Raw genomic sequence first — 15,863 nt, 5'->3', positions numbered from 1 at the left:
GGGACAGAAGAACGATCTCGGACTAAATCTAAAATATCTTAAACTGTGTTCCGAAGATGAACGGAGGTCTCACAGGTTTGGAACGACATGAGGGTGAGTCATTAATGACATAATTTTCATCTTTGGGTGAACTATCCCTTTAAGAATCTGTAAGATTTTTCCAGTAAAAAAATCACTTTCTGTACATTAAATTAACTATGAAATGAACTAAGTCAAAATATAAAATGCTCAAAGGCCTTACATCAGCAAAACCTCAGATTTAACAAACAAGGCTTTAATGGATAATATGTGCAACTCCTGCAAGGAGAGGTGACATTAGTTCAGGGAGAAAATGTCATGTGCTTGTCATGTGCATAGATGTAGATATGGCTATATGAAATGTATGACATATTACCACCCCTAAAGCTGTTCTTCTATTCTATCCTGGCTTAGTTTTTCAAGAACATTACCGTTCTTATGCTCCAATTAAACTTAAAGCAGAAAGACTTGCAAAGAGAGGGACTAAAGAAAATATTGAAAGCCTATTGGATGGTTATATTCTAGGCATAGTAAATTTTACTCAAGCAGGATGCATAAAAACATAACACATCTCTATGGAAAAGTGGAGAAAATAAACTATGAATAAAACAATACAATTTCAAATAGCAAAATAAAGAATGATATCTTAATCCAGTGCTCTGAAACACTGAAAGTATATATACTCAATCAAAATCAATAACACCAGTTGAATAGTTGCAAAATAATAAGATATCAATGGCAAATCCATTCTATTCAATCTACTCTAGATTCAAGCAGTGCAAATGTGTTTCACAAAAGGAGTAACAAAACATAATGTCCTAAATAAAACTATTTTACAGCTTAATTTATACAACTCAAATAAAAGATTTCTGAACATTTGTGTCTAAGCAGCTTTGTTTGTAACATTCTCCACTGGACTGAATTTTGTTTTATGATTGCCTGAGCTCTGCTAACAGCTGAATATGATTCCATTGTGGTCTAAATTGCAAAAACCTGAGCCACTTCTTAGAGCTTCTGGGTAGTACTCCCTTGCAGGAAAAAAATAAATAAAAACTATGCACGCAAATCTACAAAACCAATGTCAGAGACAAACATCTTCAAGATGTGCTTGAGAGAGAAGGGGATTTTAAACTCAGAAATAACCAATGCAGATGTTATTACTTGAGCAGCACATGCACATTACGTACATTTATGTTTATAACATCAGACATTTACACATCATGGTGTCTTCCTTTCATGCTGTGCTACTTTCTGGGATAGAAATAGCACAGACAGAGTGATTACAGCCTTACTAAGTCTCTGTCACTGTTTCCTGTGTGTTGCCAGTCATGTCAGTGTGATCAGCTGAGGGTTCTTCACACTCTGAGGTGCTGGAGTCATCATCATCTGTCTGTTCTGCACTGTGGTACAGCATGAGAGCCTGGGTCTTATGGGTAATGGTGATGGTGCATGGACCCTGTGCCCATGGCTCTCCATCCACCTGCATTGGCATCCGAGAACTCTTCAACACAAGCTAACAGATAAAAAAGCAAAGGATAAAGAATAAAAAAGAATCATCATTTATATAGTGCTTTATACAACACATATTATTTCAAAGCAGCTTGACAGTATTAAACAGGAAAATGAATCAATGATGCAAACTTCTTCAAACATGAGAAAAAAAAACAAATCTGCTTTAAAGCAGCTATAAAGACAATATGTCATTATTCAGCTCATTTCAGTTTAGTGTTGGTTCAGTTCAGTTAAATAACAATGTTTATGTTGTAAAATTAACCAAATTATGAATTGAGATCAAATCAAAAGTAGCTTTACGGAAGGCAAGAGTGTCATTATTCAGCTCAAGTCGGTTAAAGGTTGATTCAATCCAATTCAATAACAGAACATGCTACAAAATTCAGCTATATAGCAGCTCTACAGAAGACAATTGTGTCATCATCCAGCTCAATTCAGTTCAATATTTGTTCTCTTCTAATATCATTGGCACAGATTTGTGGATTCTTATTATTCAGCAAAGAGGTCTACTCTGCACAGGTATTCAAATTAGAATTAAGCAATTTAACTGTCTTTTCCCTATTGTGATTCAAGTGAAATTGCGAAACTCGAGAAAGACTCAACTTAATGCAAATGAGCAGAAACTGTCTTGAACATTTAAAAATATGCAGTTTGTGTTGACGTTTCTGCTGGATTTAGTGCGTAAATCATATTGTTTACATGCTGTCTGCCTCGTAGTTATGGCATATGTTAAATATTGCAGTTTTGACGCTTTCCTTTTGAATAACCTGGCTGGGTTCACAAGTTTATTAAATTGACATTTATATGATTATATGGACTGTGTACTGAAAAACAATATTAAACAAACTTGCTATAGACACACCCTAAAGTGGAGACGTTGTAGTGTTTTGAGCACCATGGAGCTGAACCATGACTCACACTTAAGCTGTATGAGTAAAGAACATTTTTATGTCTTACCCGTACTGTATGTGCCTGTCCCAGCCTCACAGGATTAGCCAGTTTCACCTGGATCTGTGCACAGTGGAACGAACCATACACCCCCACCACCTCTAATAAACCATCATCCACACTGAAGAAAGAAAAAGGACATAAAGAAAATATTAATTTTCAAAGGTCATCCTACTCTGATCCTGGTCTAGAGGTATAAATTTAATTTCAACCTATTCTCACAAAGTCAAATCTATAAGTTTGTATAGTACAGTATAGTAGATACATATATAGTAGAGTATATAAAGTGTATAAGTAGAGTGGCATCTGGATTCTCACCGTGTTGGAGGATAGGGTTCATCTCCCATTCCCTCCCACAGTCTACAGCCACCGCCCCAGTAGCCGATATTGCACACTATTATCCCCTCCAGACTGGGCAAATTCACTTGCTCTCCATCCAGCTCCAGCTAAATAAGCACAATTAAGTAATAATGAACATTAGTACTATAATCATGCAGCACCTTCAATATGTGTGGAGATAACGAGAAACTATAAACTCAAGTATCTATTAGAAACAGGATTTTGTGCAGTTTATACTTAAAAATACACTTTTGATCATAGCTGTGGTAAAGTGGTTTCAGCACATTGACTACTGTGACACAGCTGACTACAATAATAATCTCAAAACTGCATTTTGTGTTCACCTTCATAACATTAAAGGTCCCGTTCTTCGTGATCCCATGTTTTAAACTTTAGTTAGTGTGTAATGTTGTTGTTAGTGTATAAATAATATCTGTAAAATTCTAAAACTCAAAGTTCAATGCCAAGCGAGATATTTAAAAGAATTTGCCTACAACAAAGGACCAGTTTGGACTACAGTTCCTGCAGTAATACTGCAGTCACTAAAATTGTTTTTTGATTAACCTCCGCCCACATGAATACACAAAAAAGGGGGCGTGGTCTTGTTGCGCTCCGACAGAGAAGAGGAAGAGTTGCGTTTGTGTTTGTCACCATGTCGTCGAAACGCTGTTATTTTCATCTCGGAGTCCTATCACCTTTGTTTGGCCTTCCCAGGTATGTTGTACTTAAAGATCAATGGTTACAATTTATGTTTAACTCGGTTCCCGAAAATTATTATTCACATGTAAAACTATGTGCAGCACATTTTACTGAGGACAGCTTGCTGAGGACAGGTTCCTCAATCTCAATCAGTTTAATGCCGGATTCGCACAAAGATTATTCTTGAAAGATGGAGCAGTTCCCTCTTTGTCTGGAGAAGGTGTTATTTATGGACCGCAACTGGTAAGTGTATTTTATTATTTAAGTATTATAATGCGATTTTTATGCACATCTCGTCAGTAAAAACCCTCCTGTGATTAGAAGTACATCTCCACACAATCAGAACTCTTTACGTATTTCTGAAGGAGGGACTTTATAGAACAAGGAAGACATCAGCCCGTTTTTATAACAGTGAAAACAGCGTTATACAGATGTGAATTGTGTGAAAAATACTGTTTTTTTACACGCGAAACATGAACGCATGTTATATTGCACACTGTAAACACAATCAAAGCTTCAAAAAAGCATGAAAAATGGGACCTTTAAAATACTTTCTTCTATTTCAGGTTTATGTACAAATAAAAATGTGGTTTAAAAGATTGTAAACACTGCAGTAAGTGTAATTCCTGGGTCTACTGAGCAGTCTCTGTCTCAAGGCATTTGGATTGGGTCATACTGACAGTTTGTATGAACAATGGTAGATAAAACAGTATTTTCAAAACCTGTTTAGAAAGTAATCTGGTAAATCTGGTGCTGCTAGCAGTGCAGAAATTACAGTGCAAATTACTTTAAGTAAAAACTGTTCTCACATAAACACCAGGAATGAGTAACTAAAAGGAACAATATAGAGCTGTTTCTTGAAGCCTTTTGTTGTGTGCCAATTCACCTACATATACTATGTCCTAAAGGTATGCAGCAATAGATTCTAGCTGGATTACACTACACAATCCTTGCCACAATTTTCCCCTAATTTATAGTCCGAACAAATTTGTTCAGACTTTAAAAGTTGTGTATATGATGGCAACAACAATGGTAAACAATCAGAGAACACTTTCGTTTGAGAAAACTTGTCTCAGCAAGCAAATTAAAATGTTTACCTCAATCCTCTTATCCAGGTCTTTACATTCCTGCACTAAACAATCTTTGGTACCATAGAGGAAATATACTGCCTGTAAGAAAAGACAATTTTAGGTATTATCAGCCATGAATTTACTTATGTTTTTAACAAACCAAGCAGGGCATGAATACAGGACAATTCGTGTAATAGGCCTACTAGTATACGTTTTTTAGATACTATAATGCAACTTACTGCATTCATGTTTTATTGCAAAACAATTCTGCTGCTACTAAGGTGAGATAAAGTTAATGGACAGGATTATTGGTATTGTTATGTTTATGGGTGGGTTAAGGGGTAGGGTCAACAATGCATATAGTTGTAGCGAAAGAAATTAATTATAGATGTAGTACATGGTAGTTAAAGATACTTTGTGGATGTATAAATCAACTGCAGAATCATGACGTTTTCTCAGTTATACATAGTCTTGTCAACTGTGTATAGCTTAAGTTAAAGGAAATTAGTTAAGTTTACAGATGTAAATGTTTTTACATCGAAATATGCAGTGTATCACATTAAAAAACTAAGTTGCTCTTTTGATTTAATTTTCTTCTAAAATGAAAAATGAAATGATGGACAGGCAATGCCTCAGACCTTATTGATGATTCGGCTGGAGAAAAAGGAGGGCGTTTTCTCTCTGTGCGCATGGAAGTTCAATGCCATGAGAGCATCAGGACCCACTGAGAAATAATTATTCATCGACAATACCTGGAGAGAAAACAACCTTAAGATAAAAGCTTAATCTCTTTTCTTCATGAATTGAACGTGTCATGAGTGATTGAGCTAATGCTGTATTTCACAGGATTTTATGATAATAAATTGGTTATGTTAAAATGTGCTAAGCATACAAATTATTTCATTTGCATTCCGGGGTACATCCTCCTGCTGGTCGATCATACAGTATGTTGCATGTACTGACCTTTGGCTTACGAAAATAGTTTCCTTTGGAGACAACTTGAACTTTCCACCTAATACATTAACAGCAGAAATACAAAATTAATTGAATGACAAACGCCATTCCTCATAATACAAGACTTTACAGCACAACTAGGGTCTTACCTGTCCATTTTGACTACCTCAGCCTCTAGAACATTCCTGAGCACCTGTTCTACTGGAATCTCTCCAGCATATCCTGCTCCCCATCCTAAAGAGTTTGCTAAATCATTTCCTGTTCCCAATGGAAGGATAGTCACAAGAGGAATAAACTGATCCTGACCCTATACAGAATGAGAGAGCGACAAACACAAACAATATTTTAATAACACAAGAAACAACAAATTGCTTTTTTAATGAAATAATGCCACAAATTTGAATATATGCACAGCATAATTAACTGTCATTATGTGATGATTATATTCACATTTGTGGTGTTATTTAATTCTTATGTATACACATCCTACTTAGCCAGGCCACGTTGAAAATAAAAATGCTTGGTTTACATCCTGACTTAAAATATAATCTATTATTTTTTTAAGTCCACTCAACTTTTCGGCTAAAGCTCTCACCTTCAGCTTCATGTTATCAATAGCATCCAGAACCCAGCCTACTGTGCCATCTCCCCCACACACCAGAACATGCACGCTGCCCGGGGGCAGAAGAGTACACAGCTGCAGGGCTTTAGAGGGGGGCAGCTCAGAGAGATCAAACACCTGGATGGGAAAGAAAAAAAAAAACTAAACTATTGTATTAAACCATTAGATAGTAAGAATAATCTGATCATTCAAACAAATTAAAAAAAGAGACATGAGAGTATGGAAACAGAGAGAGACTGGCTGAATATGTGAATGTAAGCAGCGCAGAGTTAAATGACACCTGCACAGGGTTCAGAAGGGTACGAAATTCTCCCAGCAAAACTTCTCCCATGTTGTTGCCACTTCTTGTGTTTGCCAAGACCAGAACTGGAGTCCAGCCGCTCCCAAACCCTGCAGCAAGCTGCATGCCACAAAAAAAAAAAAAAAAAAAAAAAAAACTATTAAAACATCGATCAGGTTATTTTCATTATATTAATTTAGTGGACTGTGCAAGTATTGATTCAGTGATTAAAAGGACTTGAGGGACAGTTTGGTTCTATTTTCCCCATACTGCAAATTTTCAAAACTCTTTTTGTTTGTAATTTATTCACAGCTGTGTTTTTATATGTTTATAAATATTTTAATCAATAATGTTCAATCAATAAATACCTTGCATTTTTAAAACCTTTATCGCTTTTTCATTTAAAAACAAAAATGCAGCGTTAAAAAATGGAAATAATGCCGTGTCTCAAGATACAAGTTTGCACTTTTTCTACATAAGATACTGAAAGTTATGAAACTCATTTCAACAGTCAATGATGTCAGTCCAAAACACTTTTACATATAAAAGCAATTTAAAAAAAAAGCAGTGTAGCGAGAATTATTATTTTTTTATATATATATAAAATAAAAATCCTGTGTGAACTTGATTCTGTTTTCATTTAGTCATGTCAATACATTTGACTGGCATTTATTACACAGCTTTTTGGTTAATCATTTAGTATACCTATAAATTTTCTGCTTCGATTATAATGTGTGTGTCTGTAATATTAATGATATTTGTAAATGCCTAAAATACATTTGAAAAAAGAAAAAACAAGTACAAGTTGTTGTACAAGTACACACTGGAAAAATATGCATTACACTACATTTCAACTAGTATTAGAGATTTTTTTTTTTTTTTTTTTTTTAAATGTATAACTTAATAGAAATAAATTAGAGGAAATAAATTGCCATTTTATTCTCTGGTTTAAACACTTTAACTGTTGGTTTCAACAAAAGCTGTTTTTGGACCAATTACCTTTTTATATGTTAAAAATATCCATCAGTTAATGACAAACCAGCCTTCTTTTTTACATAAACAGTATTTGTGTTTGTGGATGGATCTCACCTTACTGTATTCATCAGGGTGTCTTTGGCGGAGCTTGTTGACTTGATAGAGGTAATATGGAGGTATGATAACAGAGCGGAACTCTCCAAGATCACACAGATCATCATTCAGACTAGAAAGGCAGTCATCATGCACTGTGGTCTGACACCACACACACCTATGTATTCCCAAATAAAAACAGGAAATGTGAGAGAACTGATAGCTTGTTAAAAAAAACACTCAAACGGATACTGTACTGACTGCATCTCTCTATTAAAACTTATAATAAGAGTTCTTATTTTGCAGATAATATATTCTTAATGAATCATAAAAAAGTACAAATTCCTGTAAAAAGATTTTAAATCAATTCTTGTTTTTCTTTGATCATCAGCAGAGGCTGATCTGGAACCAGTTTAGCACTACCTTTGACACTTAGGATTTAGGTTGAAGGACCTGATCCTGGATCAACACATAACAGGGATTCCTGACTCTTTAATCAAACCATGCTTTAGAAAGATTAAACACATGAGAAAAAGACAAGGATTCTGGTTTGCTCTGTTTGTTCAACAGCGAGTGATGCATTTCAAAGCACCGCAGCTTTAACGAAAATGGATTTCAACAGACGCTTTCAAGTTCTGTAGCTACTGTGTGCTCTCTGCTGCTATGGATCTGTGTCTAGGTTGTTGCCGTTTCGCCATCCTTTTCGCTGCAAGTTAAGATGTAAAAACACTTGTCTGGTCTTTAAAATGTTCTTGTAAATATTGACTTATGACTTGAATTTGAGTTTTGTAAATTTTGTTAAAACTGTGAAAGGTCTTGGAAGGTTCTTTTCAAAATAGTTTCTGTTGTTGTTTATAGTTAGAGATGGTCCAGGGGCCTGTACCATGATGGTAGCTGAACAAATTCAGAGTTACAGGATTAGTTTTGAGTTGACAAAACCAAACCTCTCCAATCCGGCTCTGTTGGTACCATGATGCTGTTCATCAACTTTCTTTGTCAATTCAGGCTTTGATCCTGAGTTTGTGGAGCACGTGCACATGAATGTGTGACATCACTGGCGAACAGCCAATCACGAGCCTTGCAACACAAAGCATGTTTGATTTACTTCTCGTGAGAGTCCGAGTGAGATTCAAAACTAAAGGTTAAAGGTTTTGCTAAAGGTTAAGAGACTGAAAAATATGACAAATTTAAACAGGACAAATAAAATAAATAATCTTGCCCTATCAGTGAAGTGAAACTTGTTAACTTAGTTCATACATTTGAAAATATATAGTGGTAGAGACTAGAACATGTAAGTTCAGATTTTTTATTTTTTTAAATAGTGCAATCTTTTTATACTACAGCTTATATATATCACATGATCGGTATACATTTATATTTATTTAAAATAAACGATTTATAATAACCGTTTAACTAAAATTGTTTGTGTGTAAAAGATAAATAATAATAATTTGAACCACAATGATTATATAAATCATAAAATGACAAAAATGAGTAATTATCATTAAAACCAGCCTTCTATTTTATTTTTATTTTTTAGCATTAGTGAAATTTAATTTGGAGCAAGATAAACTGGAGTGACTTTGTGTCAGACATGTGTCACTTTTCTCACATCTGATTGGTCCAACTTCAGTTTGAGATCTCTAACCCAGAACATAACCTGCCCTGGAGCAGGTTAGCCGTGGAGTGTATGTTACTATGGCAATGAATGCAGCTAAAAGCCAAGCCACTTGGTACATGGTACCTAAAACCCAGTATTGGTGCAAACTAAACTGAAACTTACCTGGCTACCCAGCTAATACAGTTTCATGGTACAGGCCCCAGGTAGCCTTTTGATTGTTTATTTGTATTTTCTTTCTCAACTCTAAGTTCAAATTAGAAAACGTTTTTTGTTTGTTTTGTTTTGTTTTGTTTGCCTTGTTTTATCCTAAATACTTAAACAAATTCTTATTTATTGTCACAAAGCCATTCATTAAAATTTGAAACCTTGAAAGATGACCACGTGAAAGTGTCGTTGCTTTTTTTCTACATTGATTAAAATATTTAACATGAATATCAGTTTTTCTTTTATTATTTTTTTTTTCCAAAATTGTGGTACAAGTTTAAAATATCTGACAAAATGGTTTAGAATGACAACTGGTTTAGATCCAGGAGGACAATTTGTGTTTTTCATATCTATCTATCTATCTATCTATGAAAGAAATAAAGCAATCAAGAAAGAAAAACTCAGGGTTATTAAATAGCCTACCTATAGTCGCAAAGTTTAGGTTGAGTCCCGCATTGCTGTTTGCACTGGGCACAGTAGCTGGCGAGAGGCACATTTCCCCTGACCCATTGATGGTAAAACCTCCCATCTGTCTGTCTCTGTGTCATGATCTCCTTACACGAGAGGGTGCGATCTATGGAAAGCCTTTTTGACATTTATTCTTTAAGCTGTACTAGTATCTTTTTCCAAGTTACTAGTACTTATTTTTTAGATACTAGTATCTTTTCCATTAAGTACTAGTACTTATTCATTAGGTACTAGTGCTTATTCTTTCGGTACTAGTGCTTATTCTTTAGGCACTAGTGTCTTTTGTAAAGTTACTAGTACTTAATCATTAGATACTAGTACTCAATCATGAGATACTAGTACTTATTCATTAGATACTAGTGCTTATTCATTAGGTACTAGTACTTATTCATTAGATACTAGTACTTATTTATTAGGTACTAGTATTTATTAATTAGATACTAGTACTTATTGATTAAATACTAATACTTATTTATTAGATACTAGTATTTATTTATTAGGCACTAGTACTTATTCATTAGATACTAGTACTTAATTCAATAGTGACTAGTAACTTTTATATTGTTACTAGTAACAAATTTAAATTTTTTGCTATTGACTTCTATGGGGATCCATCATTGAGATATCAACTATTGAGTTTTGACTAGTATGTATTCCACTAGTGACTAGTACTTAATTTTTTTTGTACTAGTAGTTATTCATTAGGTACTAGTGTGTATTTTTTAGATACTAGTACTCATTCATTAGATACTAGTACCTATTAAATAGACACTAGTACTTATTCATTAGATACTAGTACTTATTATTAGATACTAGTTCTTATCAATTAGATACTAGTACTTATTTTTTAGATACTAGTACTTATTAATTAGGTACTAGTGCTTATTTATTAAAAACTAGTTGTCATTCATTAGATACTAGTACCTATTAAATAAATACTAGTACTTATTTAATAGATACTAGTAAACATTTATTAGATACTAGTACTCATTCTAAATGTTACTAGTATGATTTTTTATTTTACTAGTAATTTTTTTTGTTGAACTCTACTGTAGCCATTTGGACTAGTCATAACATAAGACGAGTGAAAAGGCAGATCTGACTAGTAAGATAAGAATAGTTACTAGTAGTGATTAAAAAAGGTACTAGTGTCTAAAGAATAAGAACTGGTACCTAATGAATAACTACTAGTATCTATTAAATAAGAACTAGTATCTAATGAATAAGCACCAGTATCTAAAACATAAGTACTAGTATCTAATGAATACTTACTAGTAATATTTAAATAGATACTAGATACAATTGCAATAATTCCTAGTCAGAAATTAAAAGATGATATCAAAAACAGAATAACTCTGAGTCCCTGTTCGTTTGGAGATATCTTCAACCTCATTAAGAACTAGTAAGAATGCATTTGGAGATATCTTCATTTAAGCAGGTCATTACATAAACATGAGTACCTCTCCACCGTCCAATCAGAGTCCACATGGTAATGCAACACGCAGAATAAATTTGCATTAGGATTGCGTTTTAAACTTTATTCTCATAAAAATACGCGCGATGGTTTGAAGAGCAGAGATAAAAGCATATATTGTCACAGTAATTGTTTATTTTCATCAAGTTTCATCAGTAAAACGTCTATCTGAATGTTATTCAGCTACATCTACAGCAAAGCTGAGTTTCCTGGAACTTCATCAGTGAGTCTCACTTGTAGAGTTTCTGCGCGAGGGGCGCCCTCCGGCGACGAGTATGAATTAAAAATAAATTCATTGAGTACTCATTATTGCTTGCAAAATCCTAATTTGAGTAAAAATAGCTAAAATAATTAAGAACGTTCTACTATAGAAGTGTGCATTTTTTTTGCAGCTATATTTATATTTAGTCTTGTATAGGCTTCTCAGTTTTGTATATTATAGTAAACTAGTGTTATTACAAAAGTAATGTTCCTTATTTTGTTTAGTGTTTAGTGCCCTGTACAGAATATTAATGTAAAAACATTCATTGTCTGCAGCACCAGTGCTACAGTCATGCCCAAAAATATGGACAGCTTTGGTATATATGTATGATGATAAAGAAGGCTGTGAAAATTAATCTGCATTAATAATCCTTTTGATCTTTTATTAAAAAAAAATTCTAAAAATTCTAACCTTTCATTGAATAATAAGAATTTAAAATGGGGGGAAATATTATTATAAAATAAATATCTTTTTCTCTAATGCACATTGGCCAAAATTAAGGACACCCTTTTATTGAATTATTCTTTAAACCTCCATTTGCCAGTTTAACAGCTCTACATTTTCTCCTATAATGCCTGATGAGGTTAGAGAACACCTGACTAGAGATCAGAGTCCATTCCTTCATCCAGAATCACTCCAGACCCTTCAGATTCCCATCTCCATGTTGGTGTGTCTTCTCTTCAATTCATTTTCTGTAGGGTTCAGGTCAGAGGACTGGAAAAGGCTATAGCAGAAGCTTGGTTTTGTGCTCAGTGACCCATTATTGTGTTGTTTTTGAGGTTTGTGTTTGATTGTGATCCACACATGGTCATTATAAGATTTCTAACAGAGTCAGTCACTTTTTGTTTTTTTATCTGTTGGTATTTCATATAATCAAAGATGCCATGTGTCTAAACAAGATGTCCAGGACCTCCAGCAGAAATATAGGCACACAACATCAAAAATAGAGCAGTATATTTCATTGTACATATGGTTTACTTTTTATCTCTGTGTTCACCAAACCCATCTTGAGTGTTTGCTGCTAAAAAGCTATTTTTTTTAGTTTCATCTGACCATAGAAGCCAGTCCCATTTGAAGTTCCAGTCATGTCTGATAAATTAATATGCTTTAGTTTGTTTTTGGATGTGCTAGGATAATTTTTATTGTAACCATCCCAAACAACATGTGGTGATGTAGGTGCTGTTTGACAATTTTTTGTTTGACAAAGGTTTTCTGAGCCCGAGACTCAACTATTTTCTGCAATAACAGCTGTGATCCCTGGAGAGTCTTTAGCCACTCAAACTGACCTCCTCACCATGCATTAGGATGATAAAGACACACATCCTCTTCCAGGCAGTTTTGTAACATTTTCTATTGATTAGAAATTCTTAATTATTGCCCTGATGTTGGAAATGGGGATTTTCACTGCTCTAGCTCATTTGTTAATCACATCTTGCAGTCACTTTCTAATTTGTGAAGCTCAATCATCTTTTGCTGCACATCAGATATATATTCTTTGGTTTTTCTCATTGTGATGGATGATTAAGGGCATTTGGGCTTTGTTTTCCCTCTTCTTTATATTTATGCGAAACAGGAAGCAATGGCTGGATAATTTCATGTTCATAATCACTCTGGAGTGCTCAAAATTGTGAATATGACTGGGAATATACTTTAGAGTTATTTTACTCATAAGAATTTCTAAGGGTGTTCTTAATTGTGGCCAATGCGTATTGTAGAAAAACATTTATATCATAATGATATTTCCCCCATTTTAAATTATTATTATCCAAAGAAAGGTTAGATTTTTGTGAATTTTTAAAATAAAAGATCAAAAAGATTAACAATGCAGATTAATTTTCACAGGCTTCTTTGATCATGTTTACCAAGGGTGTCCATATTTTTGGGCATGACTGTATATAAAAAAAAATAAAAAATTAACATACAGCTTGTGTATGATATTTATTGTTTTTACTGGAGGAAAAATAGGAAAATAACAGTTAATACAATTGGTGTCGTATCTACATCCTGCCAGCAGAGGTCACTCAAAGACCATTAAACACATTAGGCTACTATATTTATGAAATTACAGTTAAAAAAAACGGACAAAAATACGTTTTCAATGTGCTTGTGTAAAAAAATAATTGTTTCTTTTCTATTTGGTTTTCTAAAAAAAAAAGTACATCCATCTCCTTGTTTCTGTTTCCTGATTAAGCTCTCTCCTATATGTTGTTGGCTCATTAATATTCAACATACAATTACCATACTGGGCAGAAATGCTAATTTAAAAAGTACTAGTATCTATTAATTTCAGGATATCTCTGGTCTAAAAAGTCACTAGTAACTAAAAAATAAGTACTAGTTTTATTTTTTGTTAACACGGTAAGTTTAATTAAATACTAGTCACTATTGGAATAAGTACTAGTATCTAATGATTAAGTACTAGTATCTAATGAATAAGTACTAGTAACTTTACAAAAGACACTAGTACCTAGAGAATAAGCACTAGTACCTAAAGAATAAGCACTAGTAGTTAACGAATAAGCACTAGTACCTAATGAATAAGTACTAGTACTTAATGGAAAAGATACTAGTGTCTAAAAAATAAGTACTAGTAACATGAAAAAAAGATACTAGTACAGCTTTTAGAATAAATGTTAAAAAGGCTTTCCATAGCGATCTGCCCTCTGTATGCACTGTTCATCCGCACATATGCCGCAGCAGTCACAGAACGCCCCCTGCAGGATGGGCTGAGAACACACGCAGCAGTAGGTGGGCTTGTTGAACAGATCCGTGTAGTGCCAGCCGTGTTTGCTCTTTCGGAACAGATCTTTAAGCTGAACTTTGCGTTTAGGACGCTGGAAGCTGCACCACAGTGTGATGAGCACCAGAACAGCAACCGTCGTCCAGAGGAACAAGGACCAATCCTCCCTCAGCTCCTTAGTACTCTCCTCCATACCCACAAATCTTATTTTACAGAAACGTCGTCATGCACAAGTCAAAATTATGTGATTTCCTGCGACTGTCACTTGCCAAGGTGTTGAAGTGTTGACGTCCCACAACGACTTTCCATTTGTAACCCAATCCGAGCATCCTGTCATCGCATTGCCAAGCAGTGCACCAAACCTGAGTCACACTGATGTCATAGCACAGCCATCGTAAACACCTCCATGCTTGGTAGGCTACAGAATGATAAATTGTACTTAGCTACAGCAGATAACTGCATTCAAGAATAGTCTATGTTCTACATTTTGTTTTCAAGTGGGAGATCCTGTCATAATGTTTGTTATCCACACATTTTAAAAGTGCATTGAAACCACTGGAATAACGCAGAAAGCGGATAAAATCCTTACAATATTAATCTCAATGTACGGACACGGAAATGATGACGTAAGTTTATGACGGAACAAACGTGAGACAGAACGAGCACTGTATGCTAGGCTTGTTTGAGATGCATCGGCGCTGCGCAGAACGATCGGTGTATGACATCAAAATACCACGAGAACCATAGCTAATAGAGCAGACGACTCTATAGGCTTGTTTGAGATGCGTCTTGCCTCGCCTGAGAGTACAGAGATCACATTCGCGAAGTGGATGTAATCGAAATAGCACTGTTTTGTCATAATGTGCAGATCACGTTCATAGTATGTTTTCCAAACTATGCATTTCAAAGCTGTTTTGTAGCAAACATTCTTCAGAATTGCTTCCCTTGTTTTAAGCCAGACCCTGACACTTCTCAGATGAAACCACACAAAGATGAGGCATAGTTGCTAAACAGTCCATTAAGATATGTATGTGTGCATGTATATTTTTAATGGATTGATTTATTAATTCACACAAACATACAATAGAATAAAGTGAAAATTACAACGAAGAAGAATTCTAATTAAAAGAAAAATGTAATTAAATAAACATGACGTAAGTCTTAACTTCACTTATCGTGTTTTGTTTTTGTTTATAAATATTAATAAATATTTGTCAATCAATCAATCACCTTTATTTATATAGTGCTTTAAACAAAATACATTGCGCCAAAGCACTGAACAACATTCATTTGGAAAACAGTGTCTCAATAATGCAAAATGATAGTTAAAGGCAGTTCATCATTGAATTCATTGATGTCATCTCTGTTCAGTTGAAATAGTGTCTGTTTTAATTTGCAATCAAGTCAACGATATCGCTGTAGATGAAGTGACCCCAACTAAGCAAGCCAGAGGCGACAGCGGCAAGGCTGCAGCAAAGTCAGATTGTGCAAAGGACTCAACTGGTTCTTGTCCCAGTGGCAGTCTAAAACAAGGTGTTCACTGGGGATCTTTCCCTGGGGCGCACCTAGTTGTCCTGGTCTCCG

General features: G+C 34.5%; 1 protein-coding gene across 1 annotated transcript; it reads right to left on the bottom strand.

Annotated features, from left to right (window-relative positions):
- Positions 1–108: 108 nt before the first annotated feature.
- On the bottom strand, positions 109–15,080 carry LOC113050691 (diacylglycerol kinase epsilon-like). Its single transcript, XM_026213918.1, has 12 exons — positions 14,196–15,080; positions 9,759–9,909; positions 7,532–7,688; positions 6,443–6,562; positions 6,136–6,279; positions 5,690–5,847; positions 5,550–5,598; positions 5,225–5,338; positions 4,614–4,685; positions 2,797–2,924; positions 2,488–2,599; positions 109–1,531 (listed from the first exon to the last, which is right to left on the bottom strand). Exons 1-12 carry the CDS (start codon positions 14,470–14,472, stop codon positions 1,310–1,312), a joined length of 1,704 nt encoding a protein of 567 aa, XP_026069703.1. The 5' UTR covers positions 14,473–15,080; the 3' UTR covers positions 109–1,309.
- Between the last annotated feature and the right edge of the window lie 783 nt (positions 15,081–15,863).

Source organism: Carassius auratus, chromosome 31 (genome assembly GCF_003368295.1).
Source record: "Carassius auratus strain Wakin chromosome 31, ASM336829v1, whole genome shotgun sequence".
NCBI classification, from domain to species: Eukaryota; Metazoa; Chordata; class Actinopteri; order Cypriniformes; family Cyprinidae; genus Carassius; species Carassius auratus.
The sequence above is the reverse complement of the archived record's forward strand: the minus strand, read 5'-3'. Positions and strand labels throughout refer to the sequence as shown.

What these genes read in the sequence shown, in the direction of transcription:
- LOC113050691 (XM_026213918.1), bottom strand. Translation starts at nt 14,472, where the DNA reads ATGGAGGAGAGTACTAAGGAGCTGAGGGAGGATTGGTCCTTGTTCCTC. An exon ending in TTGATAACATGAAGCTGAAG is followed by an intron (nt 5,848 to 6,135) that starts GTGAGAGCTTTA and finishes CATTCTGTATAG; the next exon opens with GGTCAGGATCAGTTTATTCC. An exon ending in CCAGCCGAATCATCAATAAG is followed by an intron (nt 4,686 to 5,224) that starts GTCTGAGGCATT and finishes CTTTTCTTACAG; the next exon opens with GCAGTATATTTCCTCTATGG.